We start from the raw sequence: 20849 nt of genomic DNA on the forward strand, positions 1-20849 counted from the left end.
TTCTCCCGCCCCTGAAGTACAGGCGAAGAAATACACTTTCTACGAAAACTTATAAAATTAATGAATGTTGTGAATTTTATTTTTTATTCTATTTTTGAATCATAATCTTGTTTAAAGAGGTAAAGAAGCATGCTATGCGTATGTTTTAAATATAAAATTTACATTTTTATACGATATAGGTATAAATTATTGTTTGTGATTTCTCGATATGAATATTTTAATGATGAGGTTTAGGGGTACGAAAAGCTACTACATTTCTTAACATTTTTATTGCAAGTACAGTGCAAAAGTCACTGTTTTATCATTTTTATCTAATAGTTGCTGGTTCCTAAGTGCTGAGTGGTTGTCCATGCGGCACGGTCCCTCTGAAAAAATATTTTCTTATCTCTGTCTATTCCAACATTTCCAACCATCCAGTTCGCAATACAGGTAAGAAACTTACATTTATCTTCTTCGTCATAACCATCGTCGCCAGCTGCTGAACCCATGATGAGACTGATAACCAAAAACTCCCAAAGGGCAAAAAAACTGCCAACCTTTACATAAAAAAGTAAACATAATAATATTATTTGTATATAAAAATAATAATAAATCACCTTTAAATAACTAAACATTTTATATAAAATGGGATAAGAAGACTATGCTAAAGAAAACTGCTTGCTTCTTTTTATATCTTGCAAGTTGTATAATTTTACTATTAATATCGACAACAGGCTTTTATTTGTTTAGTTTGCTTTATCACAAAAATTAAAAAATTAATGATTTTTTTATCAAGGTAAAGTTGAAATAATAAAAATAGTACAAAATACCTGCAAAAATATAACATAAAAACTAAAGACGGAACATTTTGATGAATATTTGTACGGATTGAAATGCAAATAAATTGTAAACTATTTTTAAACGTTAACGTTAATTGTCAAAAACCAAAACAAAATCATGAAAAAAAAATGCCCACACAATTGGGGTTGATATTTAACACAATTTTATTGCTTTTAATACCAGCTGATTTTTTGAGTGTTTTGAATGTGTTTGTAGTGGTAAAAATGGTTATGCACACCGTTCATGTTACAACATTAACAATATTACTATAAAAATTCTACAAAGTACGTAATTCATACGATGTATTAGAACATTTTGCTGAAATTTTGGTTCTACTGTGTTTATACTTCACTCACATATTTTATATTATTTCGAAAATATCTGACAACCTTTATTTTTTATCGTTGTTTTAATTGGGGCGAAAACAGGTTGTCTTTAGAAATATATCATCTAGAATTTGATCATATTCAGCAAATATTCGAATTTGTTTCTAAGAGGTGAAAGTGTTCATATTTTTAATAATCAAAATTTTGAACGTTTTGATTATTAAATTGGGAATTTTATAACGCAAAAAGAATTTAAAGAAAAATAAGTCACAAAAGTATAATTAATTTTCGATTTTTGAGTCAGTCCTACTCATACCATTATTAGTTCCCAAACATGTGTAAAAATTGAAAAGTACCTATAATAAATAAGTTGAAAGCTTTAAAATAGTTGAAAACAGTAATAAAACATAGACAAGGAATATAATTTACGTGCAAATATATAGCGGTTATAACACAAAAATAAACTGTGTATCCGCGATTATCTAGTACTATTTTAAGAAAAAAAAAATCATATATCTGAACTATTTGTGTATTTACCGTTTGCTATATGCACTTTTAGAATATTTTAGTAAATTATTTACTTATAATGCAGCCAGGAATATATTATTATATTATGATTCTGGCTTTTCCAAGTCCCTCGTTTGCGAACAAAGAGAATCTTAAACTAATGCCGGCGAACAGATAAACAGATCCTGGGTCAAACACAGAGATTTCTTAATAACCTTTTAGGATATATTTGACTTTCGGCTCCCCTTTGTTTTTATATTATTATTTATTTTTATATTACATATTATTTGTAACCAATAGATGTGTTCACGATCTTTGTATACTGTGTTGATTTTTTTATTATATTTAGTACAAACTAGAAGTTTCATAAATATTTACTGTTGAAAAGTTATATAGAATTATGAGATGGTTCTTTGCATACGACACACAACTCTAGCCCATTGTCAAAAAAGCGATAAGACTCAAAGTAGTCAAAGTTATAAAAGAATTTGACTTGTACGACACATTGTACACGAAATAAGACCCGACTTGCATATCATGCTGTACAAGGAGATGGAAAGAAAAACTCATGATGCACATGTTGCTCGCAGTCGTATGTTGTTTTTGCATACAGTCTCTGATGATGCATCTAATAGTCTGCATTATTCGTTGACACAGACAGTGGACGAGTCAAACTCGTAAAACCACCATAGGATTTGGTACACTTATCTCTACTTCAATTTGCCTACTGTTAGCTAGCTTTCTAATAACAGGTAGGGAGATATAAATAGGTAATTCTTAGTAGAAGGGTCGTTTTAAACGTTTACCTGGACTTGTGGAGGGATTACAGCTTGGGATAATAATAGCGGGAAAAGCGGTCTTGCCCCTAGGTCCCCGCATTTATCTACCTGTTTTTACCTGGTGGTAATACCAGCACAAGAAAACTTGTTATATATCATTCCAAAGAACAGGGGGTTCCACATAAAGAAATTATTATTTGAAAACCAATAAACTGTACCTACAGACTTATACACGTGTTTGAAACAATTTTCATAAACTTTTTTTTTGCAATGATGTCAAAATATATGTAAAAAAAATATTCATACGTCAGTTTTATCTGAGATTTGAAAATTTTAACTTACTCAAAAATGCTTTCAAACTGACCACGAGGTTACAAGGTTTCCATTTTCTAGACAGCACGTGTTCTCTACCTACACAAATGAGGCATACGTTTAAAGACTGGCTTTTACTAATGTGTATTTTATTACTATTTCCAACTTTGCTGTTATACTTAAACGAATTTTTAAGCATACTGTAATTTTAAATCCACCACATTATACCCACACATTCAAAAACTAATATCATGAGTCATGATCAATACAAAAATCACGAAATCAAGAAAATTAAAGTCCGGTATACCTAATTCAGGACTTAATTCATTAAATTTTAAGATAGTATATTTTTTATAGCAGGCTATAATCTTATCATATTTGTGACTTTCTTTACAAAAATAAGATGTACCCAAGTACTTTATAATTAACCAAGTTAACTTCCCAACCGCATGTGTTCAGTGATAAGGATAGAAAAAATAATACCTAAAAAATACTACCTTGAAAAGTCTTATAAATAAAAGTGCACTTTGCAATTTATGTGAATTTCAATTAGACCTATATCCACCACTAATTTGTTTGTTGCATATAATGTTACTATTTTAAATATTACCTCGATAAAAAAAAAACATGAAAAGGTTATTAAATTTCAAATTTTTCCACCAAACGAAAAAATAAACAAATAAAATCTACTGTCGTCATTTAACTGGCGAGGTATAAAAGTCACCAAAAAATCTTCTTCACCACAGTCTTCTTTGACCATTTTGTACAAGATGTTTAAACATTTGTTGTGGGTTCTTTTATGGAAATAATATATCGGCAGCTTCACAATGTTTATTAATGTGAACGAAGACAGTACAGAATTGGTATCCTCTAAAAGATGATATGCGCTTATATATACTTGGATGGTTTGGTGATAATGAAAGATGACCAATGAGGGGTGGATGATAACAGGATGATTCTTAAAACTAATGGGTTTACATTACACCTCTATCCCTAAAAAAGGATTCAACTTAAGAAGTTGAAAAGTTGAATCTTACAGTTATGATTACATATTATTTTTATTATGTAGGTGTTATTGTAATATTTTTTTTTTTTTTTTAAACGACCGCATTCGTCCTCCTCTGCGCAACGCGTGCGGATCGTCGAGGTGCGAAAATGTTGCCGTGTTCGGCCGGTGGTACGTTTTCGGCCGGTGGTGCGTCTTCCAGAACATCCTGAGATGTAGATGCCATGTAGTGTGCTTCCGCCTCCTCCTCTGGACTTGATGCCTCTAGCGGGGCCAATGCTAGAAATTGCCTCGGCCTTGTGGGGGGCGGCAAGCGTCTTCTTCTTCGCACGACACGATGTACTAGAATGAGTACACCAACGAAGATTACGGTAGAAGCAACGACATAGCCAATGATAGAAGTATGTCTTAGGGTCGTCGCGTGTCTCTGGGCTTCCTCTTCCTTGAGGACTTCCATTTCTAGGTGGTCGAGGTTATGGTTGGCAGCACCTATATCTTGGATAAAGTTGTCATATGCCTTCATCCCAATAGACGGATGTCGTAGCTTTGTCGAATTCAATTTTTTCAGCAGTATTTGGCTACAACAAATCGTTGAGATGTTTAATGTGGGTACAAATGAAGCTGGACTCGTCTGGTTCTGGATGCTGGCTTGTGTATTGAGAGTACCGGACTTTGCGTACCCCCCGCAGTTATTCGCAATTGTTACACTCCCTGTACCATTAATTTTCACGTCAAATGGCGTCATGTGTATACATGAGATGATAACTGTGTCCACCATCGTCGTCACAAAGGCCCAAGAGTTAAGTGAGTGAAGTTTAATAAAGAGTGTATTGTTTAGATGTATCAACTTTTTGTTGCAAGAATTTGGAATAGTTTGAATATTATTATTAACAATTAGAGCTATTTCACAGCTTTGTTCTACGTGAGCAATTTTTACAAATGAGTTTTGTTTGCAAATAAATTTAGGTAAAGTGGAAGTTTCAAACTTGTGACAATGTGAAATTTCGGCTTCATTTAGATAAAAATAAAGTTGTTTGGAGTCATCTACTGCTATGTATCTGTCATTTGGCAAAATTGTTATAAAATTGTTGTTTAAAACGTGAGCAGGCAAGGGTTGCAATTCATAGATATAGTATTGCGTTACATCTAAAAGTGGAATTTTGACTACGAAAACGAAATTATTATTATTAAAAAATGACACTATAGATGCGACATCAAAGATTAGATGAGAGTGTTCCTCATCAGGCGTTGTCGGGAGTTCTAAACCTGTTGGTAAGTTTTGTTGAGCGATTTTTAATTGGGCGACGACCTCTGTTGGTGATAGTATAGAAGGATGTAGGCTACCACGGCGAGCGTCAAGAATCGATTGAAAGAGTGTTAAAACATCAAAACTGTATTGGCTAAGATAGGTATTAAAAAGTGAGATGTGCTCATCTGCACTTACTTCTTGAAAGATTCGTTCAATATGCTCTTTGTTATTATTTATGGCATTTGTAATATTCCCTAAGCTTTGAAATAAAATTTTTTGGTTGTCAGTAACGGCTTTTAACGTGTTGTTTACGGTCAAAATTGTTGTTCTTACTATGTTTATTTGGTCTTTTACTAAGGTTGTGACCACGCGCGAACTTTCTTCTGATTGTTTTATTAGGGTGTCGTAGTGTTCGGCATCATCAGAATCCATTGTTCCAAATAATACTTTAGCTCCCTTACCTATGATGTCGAACCAACCTCTACGAATACGTGTAGTATGACCTAATAGACCATCAATTTGTTGCAACTGATGTTGTAGTTTTAAAAGTGATAATTCTGATGTTTTATTAAATATACGACAGGTGGTATTTGATATAACATTCACGGATAGGCAAGAGTTGAGAGTAACTTCCCTATATTTTTGTAATGCAGATAATTGTTCTCTGAATTCGTTGTAATTGACATAAGTTAATATTTGCCATTCCTTATTATATAATTTTACTTGTCCTATAGTTTCGAAATGAATGCCTGGGTTATTAGAAAATTGGGTCACGTTTACCGGCGGAGGAGAACAATTGGTAATAGAGAGTACACCACAAAGGGCGAGCAAGCACAGGTACCTGAAACAAGGTGGAGAGTTTTTGGAAGAAAGTAATTTAGAGAAAGTTAATTTGACGTTAGATAAAGAAGGGTTTTATCCGATTAGCATGGATTTGTAATGTACGTCTACCCATTTTTATAGTATAATTGACTGGTGTGTCTTTTGATATTATGGTGTAAGGGCCTAACCAAATAGGGTCTAGTTTCTTCGAACGACCGCGTCTAGGTGTTTCATCAAAAAGTAATACTTTATCACCGATGTTAAAGTTATGAGTAACGGTATTTTGATCGTAGATTATTTTACTTGCGGCTTTTTTGTTAATAATATTTTCACGGGCGATGTGATGACTATATTGGAATTTATATTTTAAGTCCATTAGGTAATCGTCATAGTTGTAATTAGGGGTTGATACCTGTGATATGGCTGATGGTATGTTAGCTTTATAGCCGTATAATAATTCAAATGGAGTGTAACCGGTTGTAGTATGTGGAGTGGTATTATATGTAAACATTGCTTTTGGAATAAGGGTATCCCAATTTGTTTGATCGTTATTAATAAAGTGACGTAAATATTCAGCAAGAGTACGGTGGCTGCGTTCCAGCGCTCCGTTGGTTTGAGGATGATAAGCTGTAGAATTGATTTTTTTTATTTTTAGTAATTTACATACATTTTTAAAAAGTTCACTCAAAAAGTTGGTTCCTTGATCTGTTAGAACTGTTTGTGGGGTGCCATGTTTGCAAACAATATGATCAACAAATGCTGAACTAATAGTACTAGATTCCTGATTCGGAAGAGGGATTGCTTCGGAAAATTTTGTTAGATCATCTTGTACGGTTAATATATATTTATTCCCGGCTTCTGTGACACTAAGTGGGCCAACAATGTCCAAAGCAATTCTTTCAAAAGGACTTTTAGCGGTAGTTGTTATTTCTAACGGGAATTTAGTTTTTCTGCCTAGGATTTTATTGCGTTGACAACTGTCACAAGTTTTAATATATTTCTTGATATCTTTCCGCATATTATGCCAGCTAAAACGTTCTCTGATGCGTTTGTACGTTCTATTGGCTCCTTGATGGCCGCCTAATGGGGTGTCATGATATTCTCTGATAATACTTAGCTTTTGCTCCTTACTGATTTCGTCATAGTTTGAACTATCATTGATATAAATATTTGTATTTAGATTTTTAAAAGTGTATCTAAGCATTGCGCGAATTTTATCTTGTTTTAAGTGTAATTTAGGGCAAATTTTAAGAAATGTTAGTTTGTTTATTTGGTTGGAAATCGCGACATTTCGGAGAAATTCAATTTGGTTCCAAATAGTTTCATAATTTACATTATCGTTAGCAGTTTCACTGACTATAAAACAATATAAATTCTGGTTATTATGGCTCAATAAGATATGATCTCCTATTGTTAAGTTAGGTTTAGATTTTAGGATTTCGCAAATTTTAAATTGGTTTTCCAGTGATCTCAATGTTGTTTTTTGAAGATCAGTCAATAGTTTTGGTACAAAACAGAATAAAGTATGGTCCCGGGGCACTGACGAAACTGGAATGTTTTTATCAATGACTTTGTCGTTGATAATTATGCTTGTTTGGCAATGTTCTAAAAATTGATCGTATGAGCTAGTTGGGTTATCATTAGTGAGAAAAAGTCGACTTAAACCGTCTGCATTTGTATTAGTTTTACCTGATTTATAAATGACTTTGTATGAGTAATTTTCCAGTTTAAGTCGCAAATGAGTAAGTCTTGTGCCTGGATCTTTTATATTAAATACGTAAACTAAAGGTTTGTGATCTGTAACTATCGTAAATAGATTTCCTAAAAGATATGGACGAAAATATGTAACTCCCCACGTGATAGCTAAAAGTTCTCTTTCCGTTGTAGAGTAATTTTTTTCTGCAGAATTTAAGGTTCGGGATGCAAATGCGATAGGTAAATCATTACCAATTTTGCCTTGTGATAGTACAGCGCCAATTGCAGAACCACTGGAATCTGTTGTTAGAATAAATGGCTGTGTGAAGTCCGGAAATTGTAAAATTGGTGGAGAAGTTATTTTTGTTTTTAATTCTTGGAATGCGGATTGGCAATCTTGTGTCCAGTTGAAAGGGACATTTTGTTTTAACAAATTATAAAGTGGCAAGGCGACTTTTGCAAAATTAGGGATAAACTTACGATAATAGCCAGCTAAGCCTAAGAAAGCTCGAACTTGTTTAACGTTTTTTGGTATTATGCAGTTAATTACGGCTTTAACATTGTCTGGATTAGGTTTAATACCAGATTCTGTTATGAGATGTCCTAAATATGTGACTTCTTTACGCAAAAAATGACATTTACTGGGCTGTAATTTTAAATTGTGTGCGCGGAGTTTAGCAAAAATTTCATATAATTTTTCGTCATGTTCTTTTAAAGTGGATGCATAAATGACTAAATCATCGATATAGATAAAACATCTAATTCCTTGAAGTCCAGCAAGTACAGAGTTCATAAGTCGTTGACAAGTTAAGGGTGCTCCTTTAAGACCAAAGGGCATACGTTTAAAGTGATAATGTCCAAATGGCGTACTAAAGGCTGTTTTTTCACGATCATTTGGGTCCATTAATATTTGGTGAAAACTACTGGCAAGATCGAGAACTGTGAAATACTTTGATCTGCCTAATTGATCCAAAATGTCTGTTATATTAGGTAAGGGGTATACCATATCTTTAGTGATATTATTGAGAGCTCGATAATCGACTACTACTCGATACTGTTTTTCGTGAGTATCTGATTTTTTTGGAACTACCAAAAGTGGCGCATTGTAGGGGCTGTTGCTTTCTTCGATAATTCCTTCTTTTAACATTTTTGCCGTATGTTCGCGAATAATTTGTCTTTGAGTATAGGGAAGGCGATACGGTTTGATGTTAGGGATGGCTGCTTCGGAATTTGTGGGAATAGTATACATTACGGTGTTCGTATGGGTCAATTTATCATTTTCTAACAAAAACAGGTCAGAGTATTCATCGCAAATTTTTGAAATTGACGCTAGCTCTTCACCATTGAGATGTTCTAAATCCAATTTTGAAAGAATGATGTTGTGTCTGTCAACACTGCTAACTGCGTTTAAAGTATCTTGCAAATTACTGTTAGTATTTACGTATAAAATATTATCTGAACTGATTGACATGAGATGAATTGTTGGTTGTTCCATGATTACATCTTTGTCGGACATATTTAAAATAGACACTAAACATTTATAATTGTTTGATGTAGTAATGCAGGAACTAATCAATACATTGTCTTGTAAGTTAGTATTTTCATACATGCCGTCACCAAATTGAAGATTGTTTTTTACTATTGTGAAAACTTCCGAATTTTTTGGTAGAATGACTAAATTAGTATTAGAAGGATGCATTTCCCATTCTAATTGATCAATTGATAAGATGTTTGACGTAAAATTAATTAGTGTTTTATTTATTTTAATAAAATCGTTACCCAAAATACCATCATTTTTAATTGGAAAAGTATCGGGAATGATATGAAACTCATGTTTTATTACAGTGTCGTTTTTTTCTATGAACAAAATGCATGTTCCCATAGTAAAAACTGAGTTATTGCTAATACCTCTAAGTTCTTTGATATTGTAGCTCTCTACGTGACAACTAGATGGAATTTTACTACGTTTTATTAGTGAAATTTCTGCACCTGTATCTACAATAAGGTTCGCAAAAATAATGATGTCACTAATTTTATTGTGAATGTTAGACGGAAAATTAAACTTAAATGTAACTATATTTAGGTTACTTTCTACAGTGCTTAAAAGTACAAAATTGTTTTTATTATTGTTATTAATTAAATTATTATTATTTATCAAGTTACTTTGATTTTTACTACCTATTATTTTATAATAATTTCTAATGTTAAAATTATTTATTCTAAATCTATTTTTCTTTTTAGGAATATAACTTTTAACTAAGTTTACTACATCTACTGATAAGATTAGAGACATAATATCTAAAAGAAATGTTAAAACTAATAAAATTAATATATTTGTGTTATTGTGAGATATTCTAGTTTCTTTTATCACGGACATTAAATTATCTTTAACGATTAGTTTGGTTTGCATATTTGTATTCGTAATTGGTTTAAAATTGTTTAGTGAGTTATCTAAATTATTTGTTTGGTGAATAGGGTTTAAGTTGAACTTATTTCTGTCTATAATTATTTGTGGGCTATAATTACTATTGAAATTATCCAAAGGGTTGTGTACAATATCTATTATAATATTGTCTTTGCTACTATCGACATGATCTGAAGTTAAAGACATGCCGCTCATAGTAAATGTTTGTGAATTTGTTGATTTTAAATTTGATGAAGACGAGATTAAAGTTTGTTGTCCCATGTTTGGCGGCGTCGCATGAGACATTATTAGTTTTCCTGATTCTGATTATTATTAATTTGGGTTTCGGATGATGTTGGCGGTTGTGGAATATTGTCAGAAAAATTATGCCATTGATATGGGTATGGATATGGGAAATATAAATTCCCGGGCTGAGTTGAAGCATAAAAAACGTTTGAGTGATTGGTCGTATTATCAGTAGTACGGTTCCATGATCTAGGATTCGATCGAAAAGAGGAATTTGATGGCATAGGCTGGTTTTGATGGAATCGAGAATTTGACGAGATATTAGGTTGGTTTTGATAAGATCGAGAATTTGACGACATATTAGATTGATTTTGATGAAATCGAGAATTTGACGACATGGGTTGGTTTTGGTAAGATCGAGAATTTGACATGGGCTGATTTTCAGGGAATCGAGAATTAGTTGATCTAGGCTGATTTTGGTGGAACCTATTTGAATTATTTGACCTATTTGGATTATTTGAAAAATTGGTATGTTGCGAAAAAGGAAACGTGTTTGAAGAATTTGGCCCTTGATTATTAGTGGGTTGTGTATAGTTTTGTTTTCGGCAGAAATTTGTACGAGTTTCGTAATAATTGTAATGACATTCTTTTGTACTATGGTTGTTTTTGTTACATATGGCACAATGTTTAGGATTACGGCTATTAATATGTAATAGGGACGACTGAGATAATAATTTATTCGAGTTTAGGTTATTTTCAATTGTCTGTGCAAGTTCGATAGCTTTAGTTATTGTGGTAATGCTTGATTTCGTTAAGCAATCGCGAATTTCGTCAGAAACTAATCCACGACGGTAACATAGTAAAAGAAATTCTTCATTGCTAGCTCTTACTGCCACGATATCATCGGGTGCCAATGTAGAACCTGGGTTAATACATTCCTCGAAAATGTTATTTAAACGTTTGCCAAATTCGGAAACCGATTCATTTAATCTTTGATTCTCGTTCATGAGGCGCATATGCCAGTTGGTACTTTTAACGTTGCACTGCTCCGACAAAATCGTTTTAAGTTCTAACCAACTATTAATTATTTTATTTCGTACTGACTCTAAGGCTTTACCTGTAATTTTTGTGTTAACGAGTAATTTTAAAAATGTAGTCTGTAAGGTTGCGTCAACTAGTGCTGACATACCTTCAACTTGAAAAATAAATTGAGGAAGAGACGATTTATCACCATCAAAAGGTGGTATTAAATTAATATATGCTATGATATCTTTAATTTCTTTGGCCATTGTGAAGCGATGGTGATTTATATAAGTTTATTATTTAACACGGTATGGTACGAAAAGTAAGTAAAATCACAAAAACTACAAAATGCGTACGGAAATTCGGTACTCACCTCAGCATTTCTTCTACTGATGGTCACTTGTAAAACTTAGTAGCACCGCTGTCACCAAAATGTTGTGGGTTCTTTTATGGAAATAATATATCGGCAGCTTCACAATGTTTATTAATGTGAACGAAGACAGTACAGAATTGGTATCCTCTAAAAGATGATATGCGCTTATATATACTTGGATGGTTTGGTGATAATGAAAGATGACCAATGAGGGGTGGATGATAACAGGATGATTCTTAAAACTAATGGGTTTACATTACACATTTAAAGGTGAGTTTATTATTAGTGCATATATTTGGCTCATGTTTAACTTTTGTAAAGGTTGCCACTTTTGTCGCCCTTTGGATTGCCATTGCCAGTACCATCATGGTTGCCGTAGCACAGGATGATGACGATCCGAAGACAGACGACTGTACGTTTTCACAATTCTCAATTATTAAAAAATATATAAATAGGATTGAACACAGAAAACAAATATTTAAAATCAATTTTTCACAGAAAATGTGCCACACAGAGACACAGATGACCATTCAGCACACAGAAACCGGAACCGATTTGTTAAAAATGGCAATACCTACACCAATTTCTGCACTGCACTTGCAATAAAAAAGTTAAAAAATATATAGTTTTTCGTACTCTTAAATTTGCAAATTACCTAATGACATATTTTCATTATTTAATTTCAGAATAAATATTTTTTTTGTCGAAACTGATCTTTTTTATTACAGTATTAGTCAGACCAGAAGGTTCTAGTTTTTCAGGTGAATCTAAAAGTCCAAAATATAATTTACCGTTTTCATTTTAAATAACAAGAAAACATTGATTGCATTAGGACGAAATCGGCAATGACAAACTTGTTAGTTGCTGAAGAAAAAAAAAACAGTTACAATATTTGCAAACACCCGATTTCAATTTTTAACCTAATAAATAATTATAGAACTTAAAACGAGAGTTAACGGAGCTCGTGGTGCTTCGGTATATATTTAACCACTATATTTTAAACATTATAAAATGTTTTATTATTATTGCTACAAATACTTGAATACATCGTTTTTTATTAAAAACATGTTTTATTATGTCGAAGACGATATCGAATTTCACGTGTAAATATCAGTCTATTCTATCACTACAGGACGGCCCAAAATGGCTGCAGAAATGGGCTTTCCAAAAAACATACAGCAATCAGCAATATTCTCATAAAAGTCGCGTATCGTACAACCCACTTTTAATATTAAAAATACTAAAGAACTTATTTTAAAATACAATTAAAATAAATACGACAAAACAAAGCCCAGATTTGTCCCTACAGACAGCACAACGACCCCAAGGATCTTTTGAAAATAGCGGGTTTCACGCCCCACCCTAGTTTCCGTATCCCATATCGTTCATTGGTCTACCGCCCAAGCTTGTTTACTCCACACCAAAAAGTAGATCCACGCTAGCTAAATGCAAGCTCTTGATTGGTGGAGACCGGCAAAAGTGACGCTTTCTCCCGACAGAAATAACGATCGGCGAGTGTCGGCGGCGTATTCGAGCGTGTCGGCGTTGGCGTCATCATCCTCATTCTCTTCTGTTCTTGAGTTCAGTGGAGGTGGACGTGTTGTGTCTATTTGAACATTTTTGACTGAATTTGTATATAAACACTAGTAAATATGGCAAATAATCAAGATTGTCCCATGGAAAACGGTGAAGACTTCTCACAAGACGTAACCGGTGACCAAAATTTCAGCCAAAACCAAGGGGATCAAGTAAATGGGCAAAACGGCTCAGGAGACGCTCCCCCAGCAGATAGTGGTAGTGCAGACGCCCCAGGTCGAGATGATGATAGGTACGTACCTTTTTTTCGAAATTTGTTTACGGTAGTTGTCGTTAGTCCAGAGTTGGTAGTTCCTAGTTGATGCCGGCTATACGTCTTACTTAGTTTAACTGTGGTCATCCTGTAAATATAAGCGAATTTTCTCTTATAAATCTTGTTTTTTAGCAGTAAGTGAAAGCGTGTAACTTGTATTTTTCCATTTTTTCAACGTAAAGTTCCGATGTTCCGATTTGGCTTAAGGCGGCCTTGTAACACCCAAACCGAAGAAAATGGCGTCTGTGAAATTGGCGCGATTTTTGAATCTTCATCCTATTACGCATTACTGATTTGTTTATTTGAAAAGTCCTGTTTCTTTATTTTCAGCATAATTCACTCGGTCAGTGTTGTGTAAATTTTGTTTTTCAGTGGATTTAAAGTTTGGTCTCAAAAATTTTTCCGAAAAAATTGTTAACAAAAAAATTAATTCGGGACCGGTGTAGGATGCCAGGTTTAGCAAGCCAAGTTTACCCACTTAAACATGCTTCCTTTTCTCCAGGTGGCTTCGTCCGCTATATGGATGATGGGGCGAGAGGACTTGGATCGCTGGGACCCATGGTATTTATCCTTGGGCACATCTTCTGCCAGACACTTAGTAATTCAACGTTAATATTTAAGTTTGGGAATTTGAATCATGTCCCTATTAAATTTTTAATGTTTTTACAAAACTTTGCTATCATTTTTTTTCTCTGCCTAAATGTAAATTTCCAGATTACTTTTGAGATTGCAGATCCATTTGATTGAACTAGGAATAATTACTTGATTGCTGTTTACTATTCCATTTGTTGTATAATTAAAGTAGTAACTTTATTAATAAGCATTATTCCAAACATACTCAGTAATGCTTAGGATTGATCTCGGTCTGCACTCATACTAATGCAAGTTTTATTATTTACAGAAAATTGTTTGTTGGTGGACTGAGTTGGGAAACAACTGACAGTAAGTACTTTTTATTTATTTTTCTAATTATAATTTGAACGCGTTAAAACTTCAAAAAATATTTTTGCATAAGTCACAGAACTCTTCAAGGTCAAGGTTTGCAAGCTTGAGTTCATTGCAAGTTTAAGGTTATCAACATTTTACAGATATCGTCCGAATTATTTCGTTAAATCGGTAAAACTTCTAATTACAATACACACAAACGAGAAAAATTGCTAATCATTTAATTGGTAAATTACTGATAATTACTTATTAGTAAAGTGTTGTTCATTGTATGACTCATATCTACTTTCTCATTTGATTGTTTGATCACTGACTAAGCAGTAACCAGTTAAACTGTTTGTTGATTTTGTATATCTAAATTGACATTTCTTTGAAATATTTCTGGTGTTATTTTATTGTTGATTTTTCAAATTTAAACACAGTGGAAATTACCAAAAATTTTCACCAACTTTTACAAAAATTTGTTTGAATTAATCCCGCAAATTGATATATTAACAATGGAACATTTATTTAAATCAACATTTTAAATTTTTGGCTTTTTATTTATAATGGCATCAGTCCGTAAATTAAAGTTTGTTTAGCAGAACGGTGAAACTAAAGAATTAGCCTTTCAGATGTTAAGAGGATAAACTTGGGTGTTTTGCACTGTCTAATACGTAGTTAATTAATAATTAATGCGTTTTCATTGATCTTTTCACTGCACAAATTTTTGCTCACATCGGGTTGCTTTGGTAGCCAAAGGGTACAAGAAACACTTTAGACGGAACAGCTAGTACATTTTTGTTACTAAAATTTCATTTCTATAATATGTACAACTATTTGGAGCATCACAAGTTTCAACACTTTGCCACGTCAGATTCATAAATCAATAGAATGTATAAACTATTAAGGATAAATTTAGAATTTGAATAAGTAAAAGCGTTCGCTGAAATATTTTAAAATTGATTTCAAAAGTTGAAATGTATTTCCGTGCGATTTTTTTTTACACAAGTATATCTTTAAAAAGGAAAATTTGATTTGGTGTTCCTGTCGTGTAGGTGGTTGTTTAAAAAATATTTAAACTTCGTAATTAACAAAAATGTAATAATCGGGAGTTAAATGGTTATCTTCATTAATTTTTTAATATTCCCGCAAAGTCTACATTTGATCAACTTAGCAACTCTGTAATTATAATCTACAACGGAAGTAGTTTCGTTCTGATAACGAAATAGCACTCGGAACTGAATTTTATTTAATTCATTCGTGAAACCACTAACGGTGTTTAAATTTTCAATGATGATTCAAAGTCAGTTCTGCTACTGAGAGTATTTGAAGACAATGGTCTACCCTGAAAATTCAGTAATTCTGACTAAAGTCGACCGTTAGTAGATGGTTATTTCACATTTATTATCGTATTTCAGAGGAACTACGTGATCATTTCGGACAATACGGTGAGATCGAAAGTATAAATGTAAAAACGGACCCGAATACTGGAAGATCAAGAGGATTTGCTTTTATCGTCTTCAACAACGCGGAAGCCATTGACAAGGTTGTCGCTGCCGGTGAACACGTTATCAACAACAAAAAAGTCGATCCCAAAAAGGCGAAAGCGCGACATGGAAAAATATTCGTTGGTGGACTTACCAATGAACTTTCTGATGATGACATCAAGAATTATTTTGGCCAATACGGCACTGTAAGTTCACGAGGTCGTATATACCGTTCAAAAATAAGCATTTGGTTTGTTACAGATCATCGAAGTTGAGATGCCTTTTGACAAAACTAAAAATCAAAGGAAAGGATTCTGTTTTATTACATTTGAGTCAGAGCAGGTGGTTAACGAATTACTGAAGACCCCTAAACAGACCATCAAAGATAAAGAGGTAAAGTTTCAAAAACTATCGTTAATTTATTCCTTAAATTTTTACACATTGTTCGGTGTCTGAAGAGTTGGGATTTGCAGTAACAATTTTTTATTTTGTCAGGTTGATGTTAAGAAAGCCACTCCTAAACCCGACGCCATGGGCGGGATGCGCGGCGGCAGAATGATGAGCAGCCGAGGCGGAACCAGAGGCCGAGGGCGAGGTGGATATGGAGGCCAGAACTGGAATCAAGGCTATGGAGCGTACGGCGGATACGGCCAAGGATATGGGGGCGGTTACGATGGATACGGGGGTGGGTATGACTATTACGGCGGCGGTTATGGAGGCTATGGTGGCTACGATTACTCCAATTATGGCAACTATGGTAAATACTCCAGGCATTAGTTAGTTTTTAGTTGGTTAAAAAAGTGCCTTTTTGCACTAATGCTACATACCAATACATGTTTATATAATATATAGTAGATGGAGCTGTGATATTCACAGAGGTCTACGGAATATTCTATAATATATTTACCGATATCAACAACTGTTTTGTTCCTATACTTTATTGCATGTTGACCTTTTATGGAAATACATTGTGAAATACCTGAAGCTTGAATAAAGCATTTGTTGAAACAAATTTCATAATGTGCTTTCCATTTGACCTGTTATACCTACACAAAATTGAGGCTGCAACACACAAAATTTACTAATGATGTAGTGAAGAACAAATTTTTGGTAGTACTTAGAGTAGAAAGCAGTTACTGATTTTTTCTTTGTTTACGTGAATGCAGACTATGGATATGGTAACTATGACGGAGGATATGGTGGTGGTCGCAGTGGTGCGCGCGGAAAAGGTACATACTGAATAATGTTATATTGTTACTGTGATGTTCTATTCTTTCATTAGATTCTTAGTGACTCTTGTTTGTTTTTATTTTACCTGTAGTCGTAACCTGCGTTTACTCGAAAAATCAGTAAAACTGTCTAGTTTGTTTTCACTGCGTCACGTACTAATAAAAATGTATTAGTAAATGACCATTGTAGGGTTGCAGCGTCATAATAAAAATTGTGATTTTTATGTATGTTTAACAAAAAAAAAAAGTATAAATAAGACTTTCGAAGAACAATACTGGCAAACAACGCAGGTGGCGAGAATATTTTGAGTTTTATTAGTGAGTAGGATTTACCATAATTAAATTTTTATACTGCTCGTTCTTTTCAGGTGGCTCGGGTTATCAGGGAGGTAAACAGCGTGGTGGTGGCGGTGGCGGCCGAAACCAAAGGCATCAACCTTACTAATTATATTTGTAAAAAAAGTCTTATTAGGTATGTGAGTCTGACTGAAAAGCCGTTTGATTGTCTGTCACCTTTTACAATGTTTCTCATTTTTTTCTTTTTTACATGAATTTATTGCAATCATTCCATCGCGGTTTTGGAAAAATGAAGATGTACAAAGGTTTTTTTCTGCATGAATAACATTTTTATTTTGTTTAACAAAAATCGTAAAAATTGTCATCACATCAAAACAATAAGCAGAGATATACCTTCCTGTATTAATTATGTTTTTATTTAGTAGTAATGTAATTGTAGAATAAGTTTATGTAATTGTGTAGAGGGCATTATGTACTTCCTCTACTGTATGACAATTTAATAATAAATACTTTGTGTAAATAATTTTTATCATTCAGGAAAATTGTCTTTACATGTATAATATGCCCTGATTAATTTATATTTAAGATATGAAATTTAGTTTTACGCCTCCGTATTACGGTTTATAAATGCAGAAATAAAAACATTTATACGAAAAAATATTTTTCAATAAAAACCCGAAAAATCCCCCTGATGGTCAATTGAAGGATAACACCTAATTAAAAGAAGTGATGTCTGCCATGTTAGTTGAAAAAATCGTAAGTATTACAGCACATTTATTACATTTGATCATTTTGAAAGAGCAGTTTTTTAATTTAACAAAATGTGTACATGTTTCATCTTTGGATGACGTTTATAGTTTCTACGAAGATGATAAACAGTTCGTCTAAATAAAAATTCTTGTTTTGAAGAACCTGCTTTTACTGAATTTTATTTCCGACAAAAAAAATCGACAATGTTTTTCTGATTTGAGTTTTGTAAGATGAAAATGCTGGTGATAACCGGATTCGTATATTCTCATAAATAATTGAAATACTGATTTTTAAAGATAAGGGATAACAAATTCAATCACAATTTTAAAAAGAAAGTTGTAAATTGTTTAAACAGACTCACTCTAATAAACAATTGAGTTTTTTGTGAATAAATCACTTCTAGCTCACCAAAGCAGTTTTTTTTTTATCTTAATAACCTTTTATTGTTCACTAATAAATTTACTTGAATTTATGGGATTTCTATGATTTTAAAGCCAACTTAAAAGATGAGCTTGCAAAAAAATACTAATCTTTTTTAAAATAAAATATACAAAAATTTTACAACGTTAATCTTGATCCCAACATTTCTAAAAATAACTAGAATGTTTAAATTAATCTCAAAAATTAGTGTCTGGATACCTGCGATACAAAATGATTTTTACATGTAAAATCAGTACACCTTATCAGTATGAAAATTTGTCAGTGAAATGAATTTTAACTAAAAAAAAAAAATACCACTGACAACCTTTTTAAAACTAAAATTTAAAATAATGTCTGTATTTTACTCAATTTAATCATCTTAAATTTTGTAAAAATTAACTAAAACCTAGTAAATTTTAATTGATTTTAAACATTCGCAAAAATAAGCAGTAATAAGGCCCGTTGCGCACAACTACTTTCATGTTTGCTCGACGTTTCATTACCCCGAGAGTATGAAAAACTAGGTACTCCGTTTCCGTCTGTTTGTCTTTCCTGTTACCGATTGTTGTCAAATTTTAAATGCATATAACATACTCATATTTGTGGTTTATGAATCTATCTTGATTTTTAATGACAATCTACAAATAATGTTTGTGCAAAAGCTTGAAACTGAGCAACTTGAACTCGGTGCTTGTAGGTTCGAGTTCCATCCTCGTGGACTTTTTTTCCCAAAGACTTTGAATTTGACTTCCCGCGTATAAGTTAAGCAAGTATGTATTGTAATAAGCTCCATCCGACGTATGGCTAGTTCCATGTTTTTACGACATTTCACGATCTCGAGAGTATATTATATTATTTAAATTTTATAAAATAACATACTCTTGCACTGTGGTTTGTGAATCCGTGCTAATTTTTTACCCGTAACATTCAAATTTCTGGAAAAAAATCAAAAGTGTATAACAACATTTAGCAATTTAATTTTAAAGCCGAATGCCGTCCAAAATATTTATCCTCTCCAAAAAAATTGATGACATCATCTCAATTTTGCCGAATTTTAAGGTAACTAGATAAGCCGATGATGAGATTTCGATAAAATAAATAATCAAGGACATTTCTTTATCGCAAGGTCTCGAATTAAACTTGAGATTTCCATATGTGAAATGTAAAATCGTTACGCTTCAATGATTTTAAGAATATGAAGTGGTTGGGCTCATTAATGTGGGTGTCAAAATTAATTTGCAACTTAATTATGAGGCACGAAGAGTTATGTTAGGATTTACCTAAGCAGAAAGCCAATTCTTGATGTTGAAAATTCTGTTCGTAAGGAAAATTGACATGGAATAAATCGAACAGATTCTTTTGTAGTAGGAAAGTACGTATATTGTAACAGGGTCCCTCAGCGAACGGCTAGTTTAAAGTTTACTAGTTGTTTAATGAAAAAATAGGTCTTCCGTTTCAGTCTGTCTGTAGTCTGGGCGCGATTCAATTGGACAGATAATTTCCGAAACTATTGCTCTGATTGTTGTAACAGTTACATGTATTTTATAAATTATAATGTAGGTAATAAAACGCTAACCAAAATTTGTCTAGTCATCCCCTCTAACAATTTCATGACATCATTTCTAAATTTTGGATAAGAAATGTTATTAAGTGTTTAGGGAAGTGACACTGAGCTGTATTGGTGGTTGGCGATCCGAACCTTGTCAGTGACCCATCCAAGTCTTCAGTTATTTATTGCTTAAACAAAATTGGAAACTTTTCAATTGTGCTTTAACTACAAATATTCTATCGAAATAACTTTTAGAGCAAATTAATAAATACTAATTTAGAAATTGATTAGTTTGCTCACTGAAATTGTGTGAAAAATGATAGGTATCTGAAAGTATGACCGATCTATTGATAACAAAATTCTGACAAAAACGTTCAGTAGGTGAGATGTTTTTCGCACAACCTGCAGTTTAAGAACACATTTTGAAAGAATTTAGATAATCTGGTGACTTTGTCATCGATAAACACAGAAATATTCTATCTGAAATCATCGATCGATTTAGATCGAGAAAAATCAGACATGCAAGATACAAATACACCTTTTGCAAGATGTTATTTCGTTTTGATCCCTCTACAGGTAGTAGTTTGGGAGTACAAAACTTATTTTCTATGGCATGCCTATTCTTAAAATAGGTAGGTACAAAAAATATAAGAAGTCAGAGTTTAACAAAAAGTCTTTAAAGTTTCAAGGATTATAATTATTAGTTATACATTTTGTTATATTTACTACAATTTTTGTCAGTCAGTCTTAGAGAATGCTCAATATCACGCTATACAATCG

The 20849-nt window shown here is 32.8% G+C and overlaps 2 protein-coding genes, 2 long non-coding RNA genes and 1 other non-coding gene across 6 annotated transcripts in view; 4 read left to right on the plus strand and 1 right to left on the minus strand.

Moving 5' to 3' along the window:
* Nucleotides 1–291: 291 nt before the first annotated feature.
* LOC135129229 (uncharacterized) lies at nucleotides 292–657 on the minus strand. Its single transcript, XR_010280533.1, has 3 exons — nucleotides 597–657; nucleotides 443–536; nucleotides 292–365 (listed from the first exon to the last, which is right to left on the minus strand). It is a non-coding gene; the product is annotated as an uncharacterized LOC135129229 (long non-coding RNA).
* Nucleotides 658–11877: 11220 nt separating this feature from the next.
* On the plus strand, nucleotides 11878–12182 carry LOC135129228 (uncharacterized). Its single transcript, XR_010280532.1, has 2 exons — nucleotides 11878–11973; nucleotides 12060–12182. It is a non-coding gene; the product is annotated as an uncharacterized LOC135129228 (long non-coding RNA).
* Nucleotides 12183–13095: 913 nt separating this feature from the next.
* Sqd (squid) lies at nucleotides 13096–17873 on the plus strand. 2 transcript variants are annotated; one of them, XM_064056379.1, is made up of 7 exons: nucleotides 13096–13389; nucleotides 14312–14352; nucleotides 15756–16030; nucleotides 16086–16217; nucleotides 16320–16581; nucleotides 16991–17053; nucleotides 17422–17873. In XM_064056379.1, the coding sequence occupies exons 1-7, from the start codon at nucleotides 13214–13216 to the stop codon at nucleotides 17496–17498; spliced, it is 1026 nt and encodes a 341-aa protein (XP_063912449.1). In that variant the 5' UTR covers nucleotides 13096–13213; the 3' UTR covers nucleotides 17499–17873. The 2 variants fall into 2 exon arrangements, with proteins under 2 accessions (XP_063912449.1, XP_063912450.1); XM_064056380.1 differs by lacking the exon at nucleotides 16991–17053 and having other exon boundaries at nucleotides 13098–13389.
* LOC135129314 (small nucleolar RNA snR61/Z1/Z11) lies at nucleotides 15623–15706 on the plus strand. Its single transcript, XR_010280553.1, has one exon. It is a non-coding gene; the product is annotated as a small nucleolar RNA snR61/Z1/Z11 (small nucleolar RNA).
* LOC135129235 (troponin T) overlaps nucleotides 16831–20849 on the plus strand; it is an 89283-nt gene continuing 85264 nt past the window's right edge. The window contains exon 1 of the mRNA XM_064056378.1: nucleotides 16831–16836. The gene's annotated coding sequence lies outside the window, so the exon portion shown is untranslated. The remainder of the gene's footprint in view (nucleotides 16837–20849) is intronic.

Source organism: Zophobas morio, unplaced genomic scaffold (genome assembly GCF_036711695.1).
Source record: "Zophobas morio isolate AGI-343-1 ecotype UQ-CSIRO unplaced genomic scaffold, CSIRO_AGI_Zmor_V1 ptg000014l, whole genome shotgun sequence".
Lineage (NCBI taxonomy): Eukaryota > Metazoa > Arthropoda > Insecta > Coleoptera > Tenebrionidae > Zophobas > Zophobas morio.

Bases quoted from the DNA above. Each gene is read 5' to 3' on its own strand.
- Sqd (XM_064056379.1), top strand. From the start codon at position 13,214: ATGGCAAATAATCAAGATTGTCCCATGGAAAACGGTGAAGACTTCTCA. The intron at 14,353-15,755 runs GTAAGTACTTTT...ATCGTATTTCAG, and splicing joins GAGTTGGGAAACAACTGACA to AGGAACTACGTGATCATTTC. The intron at 16,218-16,319 runs GTAAAGTTTCAA...TTATTTTGTCAG, and splicing joins AGACCATCAAAGATAAAGAG to GTTGATGTTAAGAAAGCCAC.